At 54.5% G+C, this 24,107-nt stretch overlaps 1 protein-coding gene across 4 annotated transcripts in view; it reads right to left on the reverse strand.

Annotated features, from left to right (window-relative positions):
• Positions 1–2,129: 2,129 nt before the first annotated feature.
• Positions 2,130–24,107, reverse strand: part of NEURL1 (neuralized E3 ubiquitin protein ligase 1) — a 75,043-nt gene continuing 53,065 nt past the window's right edge. For all 4 annotated transcript variants that reach the window (XM_025880884.2, XM_073904243.1, XM_073904244.1 and 1 more), the window contains exons 2-6: positions 19,882–20,123; positions 19,210–19,531; positions 6,328–7,017; positions 2,978–3,124; positions 2,130–2,506 (exon numbers count right to left, since the gene is read on the reverse strand). In XM_025880884.2, the coding sequence (XP_025736669.1) occupies positions 2,268–2,506; positions 2,978–3,124; positions 6,328–7,017; positions 19,210–19,531; positions 19,882–20,123 (1,640 nt within the window). In that variant the 3' untranslated portion in view covers positions 2,130–2,267. The remainder of the gene's footprint in view (positions 2,507–2,977; positions 3,125–6,327; positions 7,018–19,209; positions 19,532–19,881; positions 20,124–24,107) is intronic.

Here is a 24,107-nt window from a genome sequence, read left to right on the forward strand (position 1 = left end):
CTTTATTCACAATCACAGCGACCCAAGTTCACAAAGGAGGCAGCAACTATCCCAGCACTAACAGAGACAGTGGTACGGATGGCTTCCTCGCCCCAAACCTCAGGCCCCGCAGCCCCTGCACTTAAGACCTTCCCTTGCCTCTGACATGAGACTCCTGACGAGATGGGGCCACCACCTCCCCTTGCCCCCAACCCTACTCCCATGGAAGGAGGGTCTTCAGGGTCAGGAACGGGGGAGTGGAGACCCACCGTGGAACCATGACTTCCTGGAAGCCCAATGCAAGGCAGGGGCCGACAAAGACCCAGCCTGGCCTTCTGACACACACCCCCAAGTGCTGTCCCACCCAACACCCCACAGCAGCCCATCATCAAAGAAGTCCCAAGAGTCACACAAAGTCTGCTCTCCTCCCCACACAGTCCTTTTACAGAGGTGGCAGCTGAGGCTGAGAAGGGCTATGACCCAGCCAGGGCCACACAGCCGTCTGGTGGCCAGGTCTAGAATCCCACTCTGCCAGCCACAGGAAGCAGCAGTCTCTGATGGACATGGAAAGCCATCGGAGGGAGAAAACTAGGCCAAGAGTGTCGAGAGCGGGCGCCAGCCCGTGGCCTACCAGGGTAGGGCAGGCAAGGCTGCGACAACTGCAGCCTAAGAGCGGGGGGGGGGGGGCATGCCACCCCGGAACCAGAAATTACCCAGAGGTGCCGGGAGCCGGTCCCTTCCCTCCTCATCTTTCCTGACGGTAAAGAGCCTTACTAAGAACAGCCTCCCCACCCCTACCTGGAGTAGGCCTTCCCAGCCCTGTTCCCTGGTCCCAGCGGGGCTCCCCTCTTCCAGCCTTCCCAGAACTTTGTATGTCCTCGTGGAAGGGGGCGCTCCTGGGCCTCCTGACGTATTGGAGCCAACTGTGATGACCCTGCAGCAGCCCAGAGAGCAAGGGCACTTTGTGGCTCCGGGTGATCCACCAGCCCCAGGACACTAGGGAGGCTCAGTTTATCTCTCTGTAAAATGGATACAATTTGATAGGAGGCCTCCCAATTCAGCCTCTTTTTATGGAGTTCTAATTCATGGTAAGCAGAGATGGCTATGGACTTTGGGCTGGAGCCTGGGGAAGATTCTGAATGAGAACTAGCTCTGCAGCCCTCTCTCGCCGGGCACGCCGCGCACCGGGGCAGCATTTCTAGGGGCCCTGGGGGATGGCAACTCAATCCCCCCCCCAAAAAAAACCCACAAACCAAATAAATAAATAAATAAAAAATAAGAAAAAAGGCTGGTTTTACCCCCAGGGCACCCCACCCCCACCCCCACTCCAGGGTCCTGGCCTCACCCGGGTATACCACAGTGTGAGTATCAGCCAGGCCCAGGACAGCACTGAGATCCGGGAGGACAGGTCTCAGAGCACAGATGCCAACCTGCTCTTAGAGAACCTTCCAGAGGACGGACGCTGCTCTCCAGCCCGCACCGAGGCTGTCCCTGGCAGCAGCATCTAGCGAGATGACTGGGGAAGAAAGGCTACGGCCAGGAAGGGGCCCTCTGCATCTCGGCCAGGGCACAGGGTCAGAGACCCGGAACTTGCAGCCTTCCGTGGCCTGTCCATCCACGCGTCCTGGGTTAGTGGGGGAGGGACAAGGCATGGGGGCTGCCGCTTGCCCAGGGGGAGAGGTATCCACCAGCCTTACCCCTGGCTGCCAGGCCTGAGGGGCAGGGAAGAGAGGAAGGAGAAGGTGGGTACAGGTCAGGGAGTAAGGCAGCAGTTCAGGGGCTACCTGCCTAGGGCTGCTGTCGAGCAGGTTGTACACTGCTCCCGGAGAGCTGGCTGAGAGAACAAATGGAGACTGAAGTCCAGGCCATACTCCGAAGGCCCGAGCTCAGGGACACATCTGCCCAGAGGAAGGGACATGCTTTCTAATTCTTACATGAACCAGAGGACTGCCTAGCAATCTGCCCCAGATGGGGAGGGATTAGGATAGGCTGAGACCCCCGTTTAGCCCCTCGGCATGCAGGGTAGAGTGGGTGCAGAGAAGAGAAAGACAGCAAGAGAGCGGACTCCTCCCCCGCCTCTGCTGGGCAACTTGTTTCTGCCCCTCACCTCCCTGCCTTATACTCCCTTTCTTCCCAAACCTTCGAGGGCCTCCGTTTCCCCTGTTTAATGAAGAAGGGAAAAGAGTTTCCAAAATGAGGAAGAAGAGAAGGGGCCCTGTGGGCTTGCCCCTCGGCTGGAGTGGGGCCCAAGCCTGAGGAGGCAGGCGTGCAGGGTGGGGTGCCACAGGCTAGGAGCTGCGGTAGGTCTTGATAATGTCCTTGATGGGGCGGCGGCAGATGGGGCAGCAGGCGTGCAGAGCCTTCTTGAGGCGCAGGCCACAGCCGTAGCAGAGGCACATGTGACCACACGTGTAGATGACCGTGTCCACTGCGTGCTCATAGCAAATGGTGCACTCATCGCTCCACTGTCCTGTGCCTGGGGCCACCGGCGACTCAGGCAGGCTCACTGGGGAGTTGGGGGCCGTCCCTGGGGACAAGGGGACACCAGTCAGCGGAGACATGGCCCCAGGGTCATGGGAAGAAAGCCCTCTGGTCTCTCACTCCACTGACTGGGGTCTGCCTGTTTCCCTTGACGACCCACTTCCTGGGCACTAGGAGGCACTCGATGAGGGGCCAGGGTGCCCACGAGGCAGTGAGAGAAGAGGGGTGGAGGAAGGGAGGGGGCCCAGAGTCCAGAGTCTTTTAAGGAAGGCCTCTTCTGAGCTATCCTTTGGTCTTCCCTGTGTGCTAAAAAGTGCTCTGGAGAAAGGTGCCTAGCTGGCGGACAGGGTGGGATTCACCCCAGAAATCACCACGCAACAAGGGTTCACTGAGCCTGCCTCCAGGTCCTCCAGCGCCCAACTCTGACCTGTAGGCTGCACAGCCGCCTCAGCCAGGGGGTCTTGGGGTGGGGAGGCCGCCACGGACACCGCGGAACCCGAGCGGCCAGCCTACTTACCACCAGCAGAGCTCCCCAGAGGTCCGGAGCTGCACGTGCTGAGCAGGGGGTCAGAGAGGCGGCTGCCCAGGGCACTGGGCGAGGTTGGCGTGGAGGCAGGGGAGCAGGAGAGTGACGGGATGCCCCGCTCTGCCAGGATGGTGGAGCCTGCGGGGGGGGGGGGGAGCAATGCACTAGCCACTGAGAGGCCTACTGGGAGGAAGCTCACGTCTCCGCTCCTCCTAGAGGCTCCCAGGAAAGTGCTGACACAGCACGACCAGACAGCCCAGCCACTGGGCGGGCTCAGGGCAGGATTCCATGGGTGGCCCAGCGCCCTGCCCCCGCTGTTGCCACCTACAATCGGGAGGGCCACTTCCTGCTCTGGTGTTCCTATATCAGCAGTCTCCAAACAAGCCCTCTGCCTAGAATCCCACCTCCACCCTTCCTATGCATCCTCACCTTCCCGGTTTCCCATGCCAGAGAACAAAGGCCCCCTCCTCCCACCTAGCGTGGCCCTCCTGTTCCAAGCCCTGTGCTCTGTCACTGCCCCCAGATACCACCCACCATCTCCTCTGCAATGGCACCTTTCGGAGGCCCTTCAGCATCTCCCAGGCTCACTCTGTGCTACACTCTCTCCCTCCTTCCTTCCCTCCCTCTCTTCTCTCCCTCTTCCACTCCTCTCCTCACCTTCCTCTTTTCTTCCTCCCCTCCTTGCTCCTCCCTTCAACAAGGTACCAGGTACCTACCAGGTACCATCCACTGTGTAAACATAACACTGAGAACAAGACCGACAGAGCCCTTGCCCCCAAAGAGCTAACTGTCCAGGGAGCCCCTTGGGGCTGTCCTCAAACCCCCTCCTCTGGGCAGCGTTGACCACCCCCACAAACCACATTACTTTATTTAGCACTGACTGGACACACACACCACATATATGGGCCTAAACGACAGAGCTGGGGTGGTATTTGTTCTTTGCCCAGGTACGCAGTTTTGCTTTCCCAGGTGAACTATAAGCTTCCTGAGAGCAGGAAATGGTATTCACCTGTGACTCTCCCACAGGCTCTAACATACTGCCCTACACATAAGTGCTCAATGAAATCCTTTTATCATCAGGTGTTCTAAGTCAATCAGTAGTCACTGTTTCTAAGAATATGCATTAGATATCCACAGGGTTTCTCTGGTGTTAATAGTTTCCAAGTTAATTAGCATCTTCTTTCAGAAATTCACACCTATTTCGTTTTCTTGCCTTATTGCACTGGCTAGTATTTTCAGAACAATACTTAAGGCATCCCCCTATCATATTCCTGACTTTAACGAGAATGTTTCTCATATTTTCTCATTAAGTATGAAACTAGCGATAGTTTTGGAGTAAAGGAAATATCCTGTCATTCTTAGTTCATTTAGGCTTCCACGAAGCACAGCACTCCTCTGTAAGGTAAATAACTACCCCTCACACACTGTCACTGGTTTGTTTTTCCTTTGCAGTCCATCGGGATCCCCAAACACCAATTTGCTGACTGAGATGCCCAGTTCTCCTACAGCCCAGGTGCACCGTGTTTGGCATATATGTGGATGATTGTTCTTAAACACCCACCTCGGCCCACTTACATTTAAGTCCTGATTTTTTTTTTAAGCTTCCCCTGCGTCTAGTAAGCTTCTTTGGGGAACAGAAGTCTCAGTGGAAAGCTACTTATCTATTATTAGCTGGTGCTGAGGCAGGATAGTACCCTCCCCTTATACAACTTCCTTCATCTGAGGAGCAGTGTCTCCCAGTGAGTGTAGCCAAGTATTTTTTTTTTAACCTCAGCCTGAGTTTTTTCTGCACCCCAGTCTGATTTCTTTTTATCCCATCCTGAATTTTCACCCCAACTTCTTTCCGTCCTGATTTCTTTTCATTCCTTCCTGATGTTATCTTCCCTCAATCATAACTTCTTAGCATCTTGCCTCATTTCTTTTCAGATTTTTTTTTCACTCCGTTTTCATTTGGTCTCTTTCCAGAGTAGGAAGTCCCCACTTATTTTATCAGATTTCACAAGCTCTAACACACAATCACCAACAGCATTATACACACAAATATGCATGCATTTAGTTACTCACGTGTGCCTATACACAGACATACCCATCTTAGTGCATAACACACATTCACTTACATCCACACATTACCCTGTCTACAAAGTGTCCTGGGGTGAGGTCTAGGATAGGGCTATGAAGCCCAGAGGTCTCCACACTTGCCTAAGCAAACCTGCTTAAATAAAGATTTCAGACGGGTGCCTGGGTGGCTCAGTGGGTTACACCATCGAGTCTTGATTTCAGCTCAGGTCATAATCTCAGAGTCGTGAGTGAGATCAAACCCCGCATCGGGAACCTGTTTGGGATTCTCTCTACCCCTCTCTTCTCTCTAAAAATAAAATCTTAAAAAAAAAAAAAAATCAGATGCCCAGGACTTATCCAACATCTACAGGATCAAAATCTCTGCAGGTGGGATTCAAAAATCTGTACCAGGTCCTCCTAATGACTCTAATGGAATTAGCCCAGTCTACTACACCTGCTTAGAAGGCCAGCTCTTACAAAGTATGAAACTTGTGCACTCTGGGGAAACAGAGGTCCCTGGAGATGCTTTGTGAAAAAAAGACTTCTGGTCAAATTAGTTGAGAAGAAGCTGTACATCATAACCACCTCCACCCCCCTCCTTAAAGATTCACATTGCCTATTAAAGGGTCTGAGGAGTTCTGCAGTAAAGAATCCCCCACGTTTCCTCACAGAATACTCTGAGAAACATAACTTTCACAAGTCCACATCCACCAGTCCATTCAAACCCAGGAAAGAAAGGCCCAGACCTCTGCAACCCCATTTCCTCAAGGCCCTCTGCTCAGAGATTCCCCATAGGCTCCCAACCCAGGCACCACACTGCACAAACACCTGGCTACGGGCATAGCAAACTCTTTTTCTTATCTAGACACACAGCCATCCTTAAGAGGCAGAGACTTTAATTCCCATTTTGGAGAAATGAAAACTGAGCCTCAGGAAGTTAATTGCTGGCGGAAACCTTTTTTCTCATTTTTAAGTGGCCCCTGGGCTGTTTATGCATCTGTGCGGACGTGGGTTAATCAGATTTTGGGAGCGAAACTCGGTGATCCACACTTTTCTGCCCGCCCCCAGGATGCGTCTGGGGAGACTGGAGGCAAGGCCTAGCCGATGGAGCCCGGCCCACAACTCATTTCGGCGCCTGTGACTCGGTGGCAAGACCCGCGCGAGGCAGTGGGGCAGGGCGCACTCGCCCTCTTTCCTTTCCCCGATTTCCCGGGACGGGCCCTCGCCGCCAGAAAAGGCACGGTGCTGGGGCTGTGGGAGGGGCGCTCGGGGGAGGCACTCACCGAGGATGCGGATCTGCGTGACGGCTCCGTGCAGGCCGAAGAGCATCCAGAGCGGCTGCGTGGCGTCCACGCACAGCTGCATGCCCGCCGCGGCGCCGTTGTGGCTGAGGTGCAGCTCGCCGTCGGCGTTGACCACCAGGCCCAGGATGTCGCCGCTGTGCAGGGGCCCGGGCACGCGGCACACGGCCCAGAACTCCTTGCGGTCCACCAGGGCCTCGGGGCTGAAGGGCAGATCCGCGGGCCGCAGCGTGCCGGGGTCGCACGTGGTGACGCCGAAGGAGAGCGCGCCGGGCCGCGCGCCGCCCGAACGTGTGACCTTCACGAAGATGGTCTCGGCCACGCGCACGGGCCGGCTGGTGAAGACGAGCGCGCGCTCGTCGCGCCCGTGCTCCAGGCGCGCCACGGTCTGCTCGTCCAGGATCCGCACGTGCGCCCCGGCGCGCAGCGCGTGGAAGCGCAGGTCGCCATCGAGCTGCGCGGGCAGCGCGCGGCTGTGCTGCGAGTTGAGCGAGTTCTGCGGGATGGGGCAGCCGGCGGCCGGCGCGGCGTCGTCGCCGTCGGCGCCCGGCACGTTGAGGTCGCACAGGCTCACGGAGAGGCGCGCCTCGTCGGCGTCGCGCCGCAATGACGGCCGCCGCAGGGCGGTGAAGGAGCGCGGCCGCAGGCAGTCCGGGAGCACCAGCTCGCTGTCTGCGGCCAGGGAAGGGGAGAGACAGGGCGACCGTCACGCGGGCCCCGCTGGGCCAGCGCGCTTCCTCCCGCCCGCCTTTCCAGTCTGCACCCTGAAATACCGACGGCATCGTGAACAGCATGGAAGAGGCTTAGGACGGAGGCTCAGGGGCAGGGTCGGGAAACAAAGTACGCAGGACATCTGTTTGTTTAAGCAAAGGATCAAGGCTGGAAGGACGGGCACCAAAATTAAAAACATTCCTTCTACATGGCACGCTTGTAAAAGTTTTTTTATTATTATTAACTTAACTCCCTTTTGATCCCCGAGCACTTGAGTCGACAGCAGTAAATATTTGTTGAAAGCACTGTGGACATTCTACCCCGCTGGAAGTTCAGAGGGAACCCCCTTCCCCAGAAGAACTCTTTGCATAAATGGTCTCATCCTCACAATTACCTCTTGAGTTATCATTGCCACGGAAGGACACTGAGGCTGAAAGAACTTAAATTTATCCAGGATTTTCTTTTGAAAGTGACTTAACTGGAAATCAACCCCTTTCTCTTCTTAATCATACAAGTAAGACTATTTTGTAGAAAAGACCGTTCAGCAAAAAAATAATAATAATCACCTCTGGGCCCACCATCTGGAGAAAAATATTCTTAATACTTGGGTGAAGACCTTCCAGCTTTTTCCCCCAATATATTCCTCAGTTACTTTTTCTAATACAAAAACCGAGTCATGCTATGTAAACTCCAGTAGTTTTTAACCTTTTATAGGTAACAAATCCCTTTGAAAATGTGATAACCTTGACCTATGTCCTCAGAAAAACACCTATTCTTCCTAAATTCTGTGGATAATTTCAGGACATCTGTGAATCCCATAAAGCCATCCATGGGCATGGACTCCATGCCCTGCTACATAGATTTCCTTTTCAAAGCTAGCTTTTCCAATATGTCCTGAGCACCTTTTCATGCCAAAAACCAGGTTTCCAACACCATATTTTTTTAATGGCTGTGTTATGTCCCTACTTTATGGAGTCCTATCATTTATAATAAAAGTCATCATGCATGATGAATTACCCCTGCATTTCATCCTTAAAACATCCCATGGAAGTGTTCCCATTATAGAGCTAAAGCTGACAGATGTGATGTGACAGCCACCAAGTGGCAGATCCGAGATGGAAGCAAGGTATATCCAACTCCTGACACCACATTCTTCGCTTTCAGGCCCTCCTTATTTATTATTTAACTCCCCTCTGTGGGAGTTACAGTCCCCAAATTTGGCTAGTGCCACTGTAGACCACATCATGAGCCAATCCCTCCCTGGGAGTCTTTTCTCTGAGCCTCCCCAAGGGAGAATCTGCTTTCCCTCCAGGACCTGGGTAAGGATAGCTGGGGTGCTCGATGTGGAAGCAAAGCTTGGAGGACTGGACTGATATGGGCAGCTGAAGCCAGAACTCAGCTCCAGCTGAATCTAGAGACAGTCTCTAAAGCCTCCTTGTTTTTGTTCTCTCCCTGCCCCTTTCAGGAACAGTGTTGTTTGGGTCCCGGCAAGGAGAGGGTGCTGGGCCCTTCCCCCAAACCCCATGCCCTCTCTGGAGAAGCCTCTTGGGGCCTGGCTGGTTGGGATTTCCCAGCATCGTGCTTGGCAAGAAGAAGGGAGCCAACTGGAAAATGCAATTATTCCAGGGAATTGACTCTGTGAGAGTGATGGTGCAGAGAGGCTGGGGGCTGCAGAGAGGCAGAGGCAGGGAGGCCCAAACAGGAGGAGGAGGCCTGAGAGACAGTCGTGGGGACCTGGGAGAGGCTATGGGCTGACCAGCGCCCCCAAGGAACAGCCCCTGCTCTCCCCCCCCTCAGGGATTGCAGGCACTGGCCCTAGAGGACTCAAGGGTTGGAGATGGAGAGGAAGGGGCAGTGACAGCAGGGTGACTAGAAAACAAAAGGTTCAGAGATGCCCAGCCAGAGCCTACAGGAAGAAGCCCGTCACACGGCTCACACACATATGTACCCCCACACTCCTCTCCCCACCCCACACACACTCAGGACAATTAGCCCAGGGCCCATGGAGTGGGCAGACCATCAGCACAGACTTCTGAATGGGGCTAGATGTGCGCTCCCCTGAGCTCTGTCCCTTCAGGGGTCTTTCTGTACTTGAATATGCCCACTACTGGGCCTCCCAGGCAACCCGAGCCACTGCTGAGCTCCTCTAAGAAAGTGGTTCCTTCTCTTAGACTGAAATCTACCTCCCTGTATCCAAGGATATCTTGGATAGATTTACTTAACTTCTCAGCTTCAATGTCCTTCTGTGCCAGTACTACCTCTGGGGCAGCCCCGTGGAGAAAACAACTCCCCTATACTCAGACCCACCACACACCTTCCCACCTCTTGGACAATAAACAGAACCAGACTCAGTACTCCAGATGTTCCCTGACCAGCTCAAGGCACAGTGTGGCCACCACCTCCCTTGATATTTACACTCTACTTCTCATAATGTAACCTAAGGGTATTTGGGGTTTTTTAGTAACCCAAATCCATATACTGGTAGGCAGGACAGAGGCATAGTTAAGTGTAAGGATTTTGAAGTCATCAGCCTGGGTTGAAATGCTGGCTGCACCATTTCCTGGCCATATCACCTTAGATAAATAGCTTAACCTCTCTGGGCCTCTCTTCTTCAGCCATGAAATCAGCATTTACTGAGGTGCATAAAATCTGTATTCTAATACTCCGCTCAGAAGGGATGCTGTGAAGTCCAAATGTAATAAGCTACAGAGGGCACCTGGAGAGTAGTACCTGGCCCGTAATAATCATGAGGTTAATATGACCCACTGTTATTGTTTACATGCCCCGGGGCTCAGAAGAAAGTGCATGGGCTCTGTGGTGATACAGGCCTGGGTTTAAATGTCCAAGCTAGCACTTGAATCAACTTTCCTCCCAGCCTCAGGTCACTCAGCTAGAGAATGGGGGTAATCACAACTGTGTTGTGATGGTGACATGGGGGTCAGAGACAGGGTGGGGGGGCCCCTGGGACCTAGGTACTTGATAACTTCAGGTACCAGTGCTTACTCGGGTTGTTTGTCAACTGAAGTCAGGTCCCCCTGCACCAGGCAATGAACGTTCTGCACCTGTGTAGGACTTCACATCGGTCATGAATGGCATCCCTGACTGAGGACCAGGAAGGAGAAGCTACAAAGCGGAGATTAGAGGAGAAAGAAGAGAAGGAAAGAGAAATAGCAGGGGGGTGGGGAGAGAGGAGGCAGGGCAGGAAAATGACCCCTTTGGCTTTGCTTGAAATCTTGGAGGAGTCGAGAGAAAAGGTACAGGAGATGCTGGGAAACAGCTAAAAATGGAATCCCCGGGGCCAGTGCCCAGCCCAAGTATGTCTTCTCTCCCAGCCAGGCCGCCCCCTCGGGGTCAGGAGCAGCTGCAGGCTGCCAGCAAGCTCCAAAATAACCACCCCCTCAGTGCACCCAGCTGTGCCGGGTCCTGAAATAGGTGACACTGGAGACGGAGGAGCTGGGCACAGCGCCCTCGGCAGAAGGGTCAGCAGAGGTCAGAGCTAACGGAAAGCCAGGGAAGGGTCAAGCCCCCAAAGCCACGGAGAGAGCCTGGAGGCCAACCTCAGCCCAGGGTCACAGCTTGGAGAAAGGACAGAGGGCAACCTGTCACCCCAAGCAGTGGGGTGGCCTGTTTGGAAGCAACAAGTCCTACCATCCGGGCCAGGGACCCAGGGCTGCCCACTCTGGAGGTGTTTACGCCGTGCCCGGAGCAGGGACTGGCACAAGGCCACAGGGGACGCTGCTCGGCTGGCTCCCCTCTCGGTGTCCCCTCTTTCGGGAAGGACTTTGTCAGTCTTCAGCTCCTGGTGGGGGGGGGCGGCACAGATCCTTTGCGCCAGGGCAGAAATAACCAGGCCCCACAAGGGCAGTGAGGCCAGGGCAGGGGTTTCCTCCCCTCAAGGTGGCACTCGGGTCACCCATTCACTGACACGCTGTGTGCCCAGGCCTAGGCAGTGGTTAAAGAGAGAAGCCAGCACCTGGGCCCCAAGGAGCCAGTCGGCTGTGGGGGGATTAAAGCTTGGAGGCATGAAAATATTTGAATATAATTTCCCTACAAAATTCTTAGTGTCTCCAGAGGAAATCCATCTTTCTCTGCCAAGTTCTCACCCAGCCTTGCCTAGAATGCTTCCGGGGACAAGAAGCTCACCACAGCCCAAGGCTATCTGTCCCCTAACTCTGAACAACTGTAATGGTTAGAAAAGCTGTCCAGGCACAGATCCAGAGGTATCCCACATCCGCTCCATGGCACCCCCTCTGAGCCTTCTCTTCTATAGTATAAATACTCCCTTTAGGATAATGCTCTCCAACCAAGCCTGAGGTCCCCTTCCTGTTTCACAGTGAGTCAGGCACAGGCTCTTGGAAGAAACAAGATTTGACCTGGGCCCTGAAAGACAAGAGAGTTCGAACTGACAGACAGAAGTGAGAGGCACTCAGTGGGAAAAGTGCACTAGCAAATGCCCAGGACAATCTGAGGCCAGTGGGGAGAAAGGAAGGGAGAGGAGAGGAGGGGCCAGACTGAGGGCACCGGGGCCAGCTCTGGCCAGGGGCCCACTGGGCCCACATGTTGCCAGCCAGTGCAAGGCAACCAAGGCAGGGCCTGGGCACTGGTGCCGGAGCCCTCAGGGGCAGGCAAGGGGTTCCTTTGAAGCAGGGCCTGCCATCAGCCCGAGAGTCTGTTTGTTCAGATTTTCACATCCGGAGCGCTGGCTAATCTTTAACCATGGGTTGGCCCGCGGCAGCAGGCTGGCTGGCGGGCATCTGCCGGCCCCTGTTTGGACGGCGCTGGAGGCCCATGTACTGTCTCCATAAACATCCTCCTGCTGGTCAGCACCTGGCATGGGGCAGGGGAAGGAGCCCCAAGGGCGAGGACATGGCTTGGACGGGAAAGGGGTTTCCCCCACCCCTCTGGGCAGCGCCCTGAAACCCACACCCGCCTCCACCCTCTGCATATAAACCCAACCACAGGAAAGCTGGGAGAAACAAACACTTTGTGAGGCTCATGGAGGGAAGGGTAGAATGTCCCAGAAACACTGGGAGTCACAGACTCTTAAGATTTATGGAATCTCCAAGACAGAGTATCTTAGACATATAGATTCTCAGACTCATCTGGTCTAGTGGTTCTCAAACTTTTTTTTTTTTTTAAGCAGTGAAATCCTTTTCTCCAACAGAAGCAAAAGCTCTGGTTGAACTCTCAGAGGAGGCCACAGAGCCCTGCCAACTCAGCTGCCTGAAAAATGCCTCTGGAACCCTCCAGTGTCTCAAGGAACCCAGCTGGAGAACCATAGATCTTGTTCCAAGAAACAATTTAGATAGCATGGTCTGAATTTCACCCACATACAGGGACTTGGTTTTGAGGCTTCCTCTTCTAAGGAGAGGACTGGCTTGGGAGTTGTCTATTTGGTGGGATTTTTAAGTTAAGTATTCCTTTTTAACCTACAAACGATTGCCCTTGCCATTTGTGTAAACACTCTTACACATCCGTGAACCTCACGGACTCTCTGAGAGATAAATGGCACATATATAATTATGTCCAGATAACAGATGGGGTGCTCGGGGCACAGAGAGGCTGGAAGGCTTGCTCACAGCTGGTGAGTGGCCATGTCAAGTCTTGATTCAATCAGGTCTCCTGCTTCTGAAATGAGGGCTTTGTCCCCCATGCTGCAAGGCCCCAGCTCCTCTGCTCTGTGCCCCCCTGCCCTGGGCCCCCCAGGTCTCTCCAAGCTCTCAAAACTGTATCTTGGGCCAAAGAGATAGTAGGTGGAAAATTTGAAACTGCCATCTCTGGCTATTAGAAACAGTCTAATATTGCCAATCACATATGATTGTACTTTCCATATATTCATTCTGGTTAAAACAACAACAACAACAAACAAACAACCAGAGTGCACTGCGAACAACAGAACCAGACGAAGCCATCAGAAGCCTTCAGGGAACTATGAGGCAGGCAGACTCACCGCTGAATCGGGATGCTGGGCAACCCCCCTTTTCCAGCCAACACTGCCGGGGCTCTGCTGGCCTATCTGTGCCCAACATGTGCCACGGATCCCTGACACCCTGAGCTCATGAGCTCCACCCTAGAAGATGTAGGATGGCCAACTCCCCACCCCTGGGAGGTAACCCAGACTTAGCAGGGGGGCCAGGGGGACTCATATTTAGAGAAGCTAGGAAGTATTATAGCACACGTTCCTGGGCGCAAGGCCCAGTTCTCCCAAGCTGTGTGACCTTGGGCAAGTTATCAGACTTCTCGGAGCCTCTGTTTCCATATCTGCAAAATGGGTACAATAATAACTTTCTTTATAATATATATAAAGCTTTTATGCTGTCTTCTTAAAAGAGCAGGACAGTACATGATGCAGAACTGCTGGTACCACCTAGACCTACACGTGCCTCGGGTGGTCAGGAGCAAGAAGGGTCATAGGAACAGGGGAGGTCAGGGAAGGCTTCCTGGTGGAGGGGAGGGCTTGGTGTTGAGTCCTGATGTGATTAGCAGAATTGGGGGGTGAGCAGAAAGAAGTGCCAGGAGGAGTCTCTGAAGCAGGAGGAACAACAAAATTTTGTTTTAATCAAGAAGAAAAGAAAACTATCAAAGAGGAAGAAATCGCCAGCAGCATCCTCAGCACTTTCCCCCAACCCCCAGAGCTTCGCTCAGCTGCCTTAAACTAACATTTGCCTCAGAGCCCCTGGCAGCCACAGCTGAAGGTAAATATTGGTTTAGCCTGGGAAACGGAAGCCCCAGATGGCAGTATGGTCCTCTGCCGGCCAGCATGGTTCATACTCCTCGGGCCACCGAGCCGAGGCACCCTGAATGGGAGACTAACGCAGGGCCTTATCTCTAGAGACGGCCCAGGCTCCTCCCTGCAGGGAAGTCAGGCTGGCCCACCAGCCCACAAACCAGCCCAGCAGCAGCCTGCCCCTCCGAAAGGCACCCTCACTGAAGGTCTCTCTACATCTCCCTCCTCAGTAGGCGGGTCTATTACCAGAACTTGGGAACCTGTGCCAGGGTTAGGATGAAGCAGAATGCCCTGAGCCCTTGGGAGTCCACCCTCAGTGGTCCCCTAATGCCCTCCTGAGCTCAGCCACTACCATTTTGACATGGTGATGTCTTCTCATACTGACCTTATGCCCAGATGGCCTGGGAGATATGAATTCCAGGCCCAGCCTGGCTTCTGACTAGCTGGGAGAATCTGGGCAAGCCCCTCCCCCATCTCTGGGCCACATCTTCTCCTTTTGAAAGACTTGATAGCACAGAAGCTGCCAGAAACTTTCTGCTGTCATGTCTCTCTCCCCTGTGATGCATGCACATACGCCCACCTGTGCACACCCCCTTCTCCACAAGTCACCTACCACCCCTTCACTTTGCTCCCTCCCCTGAAGGTTCTGTTCCCTGACGGCTGATTCCCCGCCTCTGAGCCTATGCACACCCCTCCTGTCCGGCCTAAACCGCTCTAACCCCAACCAGTCTCTTCATTTCACCTTGTTTGGTTCTTTTTTTTTTTTTTCCCCCCCCCCCTCACCTTGTTTGGTTCTTGACTCGAAACTCATCTCCTACAGAAAGTCCTGGATTGCTCCCCAGCTGTACCACCCCTGACACACGGTTTTACTCTTCAGCCACATTTCCCTGCAGAACTGGACTTAGGTCACCTCAGAGCAGTTAGATGGTGTGTCCCCCCAAATAAACACTCTTCAAGGAGAGGGGCTGGGTTTTCAAATCTTGAGCCTCCCCTCCCCCAGCCCTGCACAGTACCCAGGCTGTGGTGGGCATACAGGGGTATCAGGAGACCCTATAAGTGAAGTCTTGGTTCACCAGCTTTCTGCCAGGACCTACACAGCTGCTCTTCCTGAGCCAACATTTCTGAGAGGAGCAGGGAGACTTTGAAAAACTGGAAGAGGACCTTATCTCTCCAAGTAGTAATCACCCCATAAAACTTGTGTTTATTTGGTTGCTGGCAGGTCCCTCTTCCTGGAGGTAGGAAGCTGTTATTCTTGGAAATACCAGCCCAGGCTTGGGCCAGGGCACCCCGAGGCAAGAGGTGATCTTCCGAACTCCAGCATATCAGGGAGCCTGGAATGCATGAGGCAGGCCTGCAGGGGCCATGGTGTGGACCCCGGGGGGCCTGGCTTATGTTAGGGCAGTGGGGGGTGGGACGGAACACCTGCCTGGAGTTGTCACCCAGCCCCTGCCTGCGCTCTATCAGGAGAGACAGCCAATCTGTCCATGGCCTGACTTGCATATCTGCTAGATGCCAGGTACCCCAGGATATCTCTGATCTTAAGAGCAGATATGGGCCAGGCAGGGTTTGGAGGGTTTTGGCCATAGGTCCCAGGGACAGGCAGGAAAGGAGGGGGCAGGTCTAGCAGGAAGTCCCTAAAGATGAGACACTGGTTTGGGAGGTAATCACCAAAGGAAAGAAGCCCGTCTTCAGAGCTGCCAAGGCAGAGAGCGACCTCTCAGGGAATGGAGAAACTCAAAGCCGGCTGAGGAGGGAGTTCAGGGAAAGCCAGAGGCACTGAGGGATCCGGGCCACGGAGGTGGAGGGTTGAGGGGGGGTAGGCAGTGAGGAGGACAGGGAAGGAGACTGACCCTGGGACTATATAGGGCAGCAGGCGGATCCCAGAGGGGAGGCCACCGAAAGAGGGTATAGAGCAGCGTGCCTACTTCCAAAGCTTTCTTAGATGGATCTCTTTTGTTTTTACACAAAAAAGAAATCAGTTTCAGAAGAACAAAACAAAGAGATATTTTAATCTGCTAACTGGATTCAGGGGCCATCATCAGTGTTTGAAAATGCCCAGGGATTATGGTGATTTACAGCTCGGACAGGAATCTGCCGGGGCCTCGGCCTTATCCGAAGTACCAAGAGGAGCCTGCTGGGAGATCCAGATGCAACTGAAAATACTGCCTGAAAACCCATTTATAGTCCAAGAGGGGTAAAAGGGCCAGGCCCAGTGAGACCGCCTTGGCTGTGCCCCAAGGTGGGACCCATCAGATTTTGGAAGCCCCATCTCACCTAGCATGTCCCCTTTACCACCCCCTTCCCAGCCCTTCCTGGAACTTCTGGACCCAGCCTAAGCCCCCTTCTCCAAGAAGCCTTCCTGGCTCCAACCTCCCTCACTGACCTCAGCCTCCTCTGACTTACTGCCTCCCTCCATACTAAAACTGCTGGAGGTCTATTGGGGAAGGTACCGCTTTTGGCGTCAGAACACCCCGTTCAAATCCCAGCCCCACCACATCCCTACCTGGGCAAGCCAAGCCTTCCATGGGTCTCAATTTTCTTCTTGACAAATGGGGATGAAAAACACTCTGTCCAGGGCCAGCTGCTGAGGTTAAATGAGATAGCTGGATGGAAACCATCTCGGCAGATGGAAAGGATCCTATGACCACAGCACTAAACAATTTACTGTCTTCTCTTGTGTTATGCTCTGATTGTGTCTGGAGCGCTTGCTTTGTCTCCTTAATTTCCCAGTGAGGCTGGGCTATCCGTGAGCGAGGCTGGGTCTACCTCACTCCACTTTCCTTCGTCTAACAAGTTACCTGCGCTTCCCACCACTCTCCCCTACCGAGCTCCCAAATAAGCCTTGGTGTCCTCCACGCACCAGACACAAGGTTCTACTCTGGAGAGACATCCAGTGGGATAAGACATGGTTTCACCCTCAAAGCCTTTCCCCGTCTTGTGCAAGACCTATGGATGGACCAAAAAGCTCAGCCAATGCCTCAGTGCTGAGAGAAGCCCAGGCACCATGTGGTGGGACACAAGAGAGAAGAGAACTCAGCTCCAGAAGGCTTCAGGGAGGAGGTGGCTCTTCAGCTGGGCCTTAATGCCGGAGTGGGATTTTTGACCTTTGGGGACAGGAGGAAAAGGCATTCTTTGCTAGGAAAGGGGAAAGCGGGAATGCTGTCCCTACTTCCTTTACCCCCGTCCCAACAAGACTATAATTTTTTTTAAGAGGTGAGGTACTCTGTCTCCCACCATGTGGCCCAGCCCTGGGTGAAGTCACAGTGGTATTCACGACCTCTTTACAGATGAGAAGCCTGAGGCTCAGACAGAAGTGTCCAGGCTGGAGCATAGACTCAAGCTCTGGAACTCCAATGCCTGGAAGTGTGAGGCCCTAAGGATATCAGAGCAGCCGAAGGTGTTCACTTGAACTTTAAGTTAAGCTTCACCCTCTCCAGTATGGGTGGGGAAGACTGACGGTAGTTGAGGACCTACTGTGTGTTAGCTGCTTCACATAACTCAGCTCTTTAAGCCTCCAAAAGAACCCTGAGGGGCGCCTGGGTGGCTCAGTCGTTAAGCGTCTGCCTTCGGCTCAGGTCATGATCCCAGGGTCCTGGGATCGAGCCTCGCATCCGGCTCCCTGTTCGGTGGGAAGCCTGCTTCTCCCTCTCCCACTCCCCCTGATTGTGTTCCCTCTGTCTGTGTGTCTCTCTCTGTCAAATAAATAAAATCTTAAAAAAAAACAAAGAAACAAAGAAACAAAAACCCCTGAGAACAGTTATTTATTATTACCTACCCCTTTTTACAGATAAGGAAACTGAGGCCCCACAGCTATTACAGGGTGAGGCCAGGAGCCCACCTGGGGCATAACCACTGCCCTTTCTGCCTCCAGGAGGTAAGAGGCCCCACAGGAGCACCCATTTCACAGAGCGAAAGGAAAGCAGATCCTTCTCAGGCAGCCTGGGCTCCCTTCTTCACTCAGTAAGACTTGGAAGAGCCTGCTTTCAGGCTCTTAACTTGTCCACGTGAATGCAGAAACACTTGTATTGAGTTCAAAAACAGAAAGTTCCCAAACTATTAATCAATAAAAATAGCCTCCTGGTGTTTGGAAGTTGACAGAAAGGCTTCTGACAATTATTCATTTGTTTTTACTTTCACCGTCTGTTTTACTCAAATGAAGGTATTTTGAAAAGAGCTTCACTGTTTCTCGGCTCTGAAGCCAGAGAGGAACAAAAGAAAAAAGAAGGGTTTTCCATGGTCTCATGGCGTTTTTCTCTGCGGGGAGAAGGGGGCAGGGATGGCAACTTGGGAGGAGCAAGCTCAGGCTGGACATTGACTGTGCTGGGCGCTTTACTTACAGCCTCCTGAATTTCCCTTCATCTTCCCACCAACCCATTTCATAGATGGGAAAGCTGAGGCTTCTACAGGCTCTGCCTGGAGTCACAACCACTTTGCTCGTGAGCTGATGTGTACCCAGAGTCTGTGTATGCGCATGCACACACACTTGTCAGCACGTGCGCAAGTGAGCAAGCTGAGAGTGATCCTAGACTGGGAGTCAGATGACCTGGATTCTAGTCCCAACTCAGCCACCAAGTCATGTGTGACCCTAGGAAGCCTGAGACTCTCCAAGGCCCCTTCCCAGCCCTGGCACTTTAGAGTCACATGTGCCCTCGCCAGGAAGCACGGCACCTTAGCAGCCCAGGCTGCCTTCTGATGCCCCTCCTTGCCTCCCACTGCATGGATGCTCTCTCACTCCCCTAAAGCCGACCTACTCACGCGGGGCACCCAGGAGCGGCCAGAAAAGTCTTAGCCACCCTAGTGCCTTCTGCTCTTCCCCCTTACCCCTTTGACTACCTCCCTGCAAGAAGCATTAGGGATGGGACTGGGCCCCCTGGGGGGCTACCGAGCCCAGGGGCCAGGGGCTCACTTGGGACTGAGTGCCAGCCGCCCCCCGCCCCACTCACCTGCTGCGCCTCCTGGGGCCAATGACTCAACCTCCCTGAGCTTGAGTCTCGCCTCCACCGGTGCCACTGACAGAGTCAGCCTCCCAGGGTTGCTATGAGAACAGCAGTAAAGAAGGGCCTGGCCCGTGGTAAGTGCTCACTAAACTGTGGTGTCAGTGATTAATATTCATTTCTTCCTGGAGGTGGAGGGTCTTTGAAGCTGCTGTTTCTGATGACAATTATGTGCTGCTTGAAGGCACAACCTGAGGGGCCTTGGAAGGCAGGAACCCCACCCTGAAGCCCCTTGCTCCAGCCGTGGGCGCGAAGGATGGGTGCGCTCTGCAGGCACACGAAGGCTCCCCGAGCTGTCCCCATGCCCACTTGGCCGGGGCCCTGCCAGTGGGGGAGGGGTCCCTCCCAGTGCCTGATGGGATGGAGCAGCGTCAGACCCCAGCACCCGGAAGGGGGTGCTGCACCTGAGGGGCGCAGGGAGCGGGCACTCACCAAGCAGCTGCACGCCCCGCGTGAGGCCGTAGACGTCCACCAGGGCCCAGAGCGGGTCGGCCGTGCGGACCCCATTGAAGAAGAGCATGGCAGCTGAGTCGTTGATGCGGTAGAACACACGGCCCTTCTTGTCCACCCAGAAAGCGATGATGTTGCCCTCGTTGGCAAACTCCTCAGGCAGCGCCTTGGCCCAGAAGCCGCTCTGGGACACCAGGTCGGGGCAGGCGTACTTGGGCAGCGAGTCAGGGTGGATGCGGGACGGGTCCTTGCTTGTGAAGCCCAGCCGCAGCGCCCCACTCCAGCAGCACTGCTTCTTGGTGATCTGGATGGGAAAGAGAGCCTCAGAGGGTACTGTCCAGCCCCGGCCGGCAGGGAGGGAGTGCGTCCTTCCCAGCAGACCGCCACGCCCCTCCCCACAGACTCCCCTGGGGAGTCACACTTTCTCTCCCCTGAGAGCCTTCCCACCGCCTGGTGACAGCTCATTGTGGTCCCCATGGCCACAGCCCTCCCCCATCCCTTCTTTGTCCCACAGGAGGAAGAGGGCAGAGCATGAGGAGGGGTGAGGAAGGGCAGAAGTGGCAGCACAAGAGAAGGGCAGGGTGCCAGAAGGGCCGGAACAGAGGGCAGTGCGGAGCCCTGGGGACGCGCAAGGAGCAGCGAGGGAGGCCCCACCTTCAGCCTGACTTGCTCGTAGATGAGGACTGGGCGGTTGCTGAAGGTGATGGCATTGCAGAAGCTGGCCTGCCTCTTGACGGCCTTGTGGCTGAGGTCCATGAGGATCTGGGAGCCCTTGGTGTGCGGGTGGAAGAGCAGCGGCGTGGCCGGGGGCCCCCCGCCAGGCAGCACCGGAGGGCAGTGCTTCTGCTTGTGGTGGCATCGGTGAGAGGTGACAGGGAAGGGGCCGCCGATGGAGTCTGCAAAGGAATGAGCCATGAGGTCAGAGTGTGGCAGAGAGCCCTGGAGCGGCAGAGAGCTGGGCGCGGCGCAAGGCCCAGGACGTCCACCACCATCACAACTGGCCCCCGTCTCTTGCCGTGCCCCGCTTCACCACCTACCACCGTGCAGCATCCATCACCATTGGCACTGGTCCCCCACCCATCACCTCCCACCACAGGACTACCAGCTGCGGCCACTCACCAGTATTTCCCACCATCTACCCTCCACCGGCCCCCCTTTGTGATAAGTCAGCATTTACTGCCCACACCCACCACCATGCCCTGCCACTCACCACCACCATCATTTATTTTATTCAACAAATATTCATGATGCATCCACTGAATACCAAGCCCGGCCCTCGGCAGTGGGCATAGAGGCATGAAGCATACATGGATCCGTTCTCAAGAAGACAACAGTCCAGCAAAGGAAGGAGGACATACCCAGGAATCACAACAAAAATGGCAGACATGGATTAGTGCCCAAAGGATGGGACGGCAGGTCCCTTCCCAGGAAAGCCTCCTGGAGGAAGGGAGAGGAGGAGAGGGCATGGTTGCTGGACTGACAAGGCTGAGCTGCCAGGAACAGGTGACCTTGGAGCTGCCCTTGGAGACCAGCAGGGCGGGTGGGGCAGCCTCTGCAGCTTCAGCCCCAGGAGCACGCCCACCGCTTCCCTCCTTCAGGGCCACCCCCCTCCACCTCCGGCCACCTTCCTGCTTTGCACCCCCCATACCCACATCTTCCACGCAGGTGGGCCTCCACACCCGGAACTTGGATCTGCCTCAGGAGCGTCTGGCGGGGGGTCACGCTGCTTTCTTCTTCAGATAGCTCTACCGTACCCCCAAATAGGACAGAGTACAGGACAGGGCGTGGTCCGGGGGAAGGCACGTTACAAGCATGTGGGGTTGGTGTCCAGGAGACGGGGCAGAGAGAGGAAAGAACATGGCCGAGGTGTCAGGCGGTTTGCGTGTCTGTCACTCATTGGCTGTGTGACCTTAGGGAAGTCACTTCCCTGCTTCAGCACAAGCGGTGGCTGGAGCCCTAAGACATGGCTCGGCAGCACTGGTAGTGTTAATGCAGTCTTGGCAGCTGGGGACAAGGAGAGGTGTTCATTTCCTCCCCAAGATCTGTGTCCTGTCCATCAGGAAGGGCAGCCCCTGCCCTGTGCCATCAACTTGAGGAAAGAGACATGGAGGATGGGGAAGATGGGGTTGAGGAAGTAGAAAACCACAGAACGTGACAGAGGCCTTCTGGAATGTGTCAAAGTTTGGTTCCTCCAAGGCGGTGACTTAATAATGCAGAAAGCACAATCAGTATCAGGCCTGCTCAGAGGTCTTCCACTCCCTGAAGAGGAGGAGAGTTTCCCAGGGAGGAGAGGAAGACAGGAAGGGAGGAGGAATGTCCTGGGCTGGGAAGACCCAGACCTTAGTCCAGGCCATGTTTACATAACTTTGCATCACTTTGCATCTTTGCTTCCTTCTTCCCAAAGGGCCCCAGACACCAGTGTCCATGGTCCATGACCAGCCAGACATCCTGTGTGTGGGAGGCGGGGTTGGAACAGGAGGAGTTCCCCTTGCTCTCACCAAGGAGAAAAGACTGGAATCACAGAACAGTACTCAAGGCCTTTAAAGCCACCAAGCAATGAAGGCTGGAATTGCCCAGAGGAGACCCAGTCAGTCTGGGAAGGATACCTGGAAGAGGCTGAGTGGTCCCTGGATAGTGCAGAGCCAAGGAGGTCATTCCAGGGAAGGGAATGGTTGGGGTGAAGGGCAAAGGGTGGCCAAAGGGAACCTACAGGTGCCCTGCCTGGGAGAGGTGCCCTTTGGGATCAGGCCAGCCTCAGGCGCAGCTTGACTGCTGGTTTAAAAAAATATCTGCTGGGTAAATGGATTAGAGATTGTGGTACGGCTATACAATGGAATATTACTCATCAGTAAACAAGGAATGAACTACTGATATGAGTGGCAACATGGATGAATTTCAGAATAATTATGCTGAGTGAAATAAGCCAGTTTTTAAAAAATAAGCAAACGTAATCCATGGAGTAACTGCAGGGCCTCTGTTCCTTTCAACCCCCCCTTCCTGCCTACACTCTGTCCCATTTGTCCAGATCTAGGAAATGCACACTAAGAGCTAGTGATAACAAGTAGATTGAAGTCACCTGGGGATGGTGGGGGAGAGAGGGAGGGATTGCCAAGGGGCACAAGGGAATGTTTGGGATGATGGATATGTTCACCATCTGGATCATGGTGACAATTTCATGGGTGTATACATATGTAAAAACCAACCCAATTGTACACTCTGAACACATGTGGTTGAGCGTATGTCAATACACCTCAATAAAGCAGTTTTTTAAACCTGCTGAGCCCAGCAGCTGATTACAGCCTCTCCCATGGGACTCTTCCCCAACTTCCACTCGGAATCCATGGACCAACCGCAGGACCTCAGCTTCCTTCAAAATGCTTCCTCTCCTTCCCACCCATCCTGGGTGGGGTCCTAGCGTCCTGCATGAAGACCCAGAGAACACCGGCTCTGGGCAAACATGGTGGAGACACCCAGGGGCCAGAGACCCAGGCCCTGGCAAGACCATTCCCCCAGCGCTCCCTTCCACAGGCAAGGATAGCACAGGCCCAGCCACCCTGGCTGACAGCAAAACAGATGGAGAAGGAAGATTAGGGAAACCCTGGACCCTGGGGACACAATGGACACTCAGACATGTGGCCTCAAAAAGGCACATTCATCGGCACACACAGACACCTATGGGCACATGAAGGTACTCCAGACCCTAGGAGACATAGACTTAGCCCTTCCCTCATCCCTTGGGCCAGGAATCACACATTTACACACGTACTGTGCACACACACATACTCATGTCCACGGGGATGAACGAAACAGCACACATAAGACGCACGCCCAGCACACATGGGCCACACACATCTAATAATAATGGCAGCCATTTCTCAAATGCTGCTGCAGGCCCAGCCCCGAACGGGGAGTTGACGTGCACTCACCGGTTTCAGCCTCACGGCAAACTCTTAACACGGACAGAGGGACATCACCAGCCTATACGATTGGTGGAGGACCTAAGCCGTGGAGACACTGAGTGGCTTGCCCACGGTCACCCGGCCGGCACAGAGAGGCTCCAGCAGTCGAATGCAGCAGTCCCGCGGCACGGCCTGCAGCTTAGCCACGAAGTGTGGATAGCCAAGACAGCATGGCTTTGGTGTGCTGGACACATTCTTCTAAATGCGCATTAAAATAGACTCGCGACTGGTAAAACCTGGGGGGGGGGGGCATGTTCCTCCACGTGCCGTGTAAAACCATTTCGAGTAGCACACTGGCGGAGACGCGGCATTCTGCCACGCCGCTTTCACGATACACGCGTGTGGCCGCCAACACACAGAAGCACAAACCGTGCTGCCCACGTTACCCTCCTCCCCCGACACGGCTGGGTATGAAATGTGGTGCGTGAGCACAAGGCATCCCACTCTGCGACCTCAGTGAACGAGCTGTGACATAACGAGGGGGAACCTCAGAACCATGCTGAGTGAAAGAAGCCAGCCTCAAAGCCTACCTACGCTCTGATGCCATTTGTAGGACATTCTGGAACAGGCAAAACTACAGAGCTTGAACGCTCCGTGGGAACTGGAGTTTGGGGAAGAGGATGACACGGGGGCACAAAGGGAGCTTTTATGGCGATGGAAATGTTCTTTATTTTAACCGTGGCAGTGCTCCCACAGTTTACACATTTGTCGGGATGCCCCAAACTGTACACTTAAAAAAGATGGGTTTTATTGTCTACAAATAATTCCTCAAAAGCAACAACAACAACTCACAAACCAGGTCTCCACGGAGATGGAGGAAAGTGAGGCTGGAATCCCTGACCACCACAGCCCCCGTCAACCCACGGCCGGCAGTGCCCAGGAGGGGGACCATTTAACAGGAGACCCCGAAGCCTGGTTGGG

This window comes from Callorhinus ursinus, unplaced genomic scaffold (genome assembly GCF_003265705.2).
Source record: "Callorhinus ursinus isolate GAN/ISIS: 27379988/994484 unplaced genomic scaffold, GSC_fseal_2.0 scaffold20, whole genome shotgun sequence".
Taxonomy (NCBI): Eukaryota; Metazoa; Chordata; class Mammalia; order Carnivora; family Otariidae; genus Callorhinus; species Callorhinus ursinus.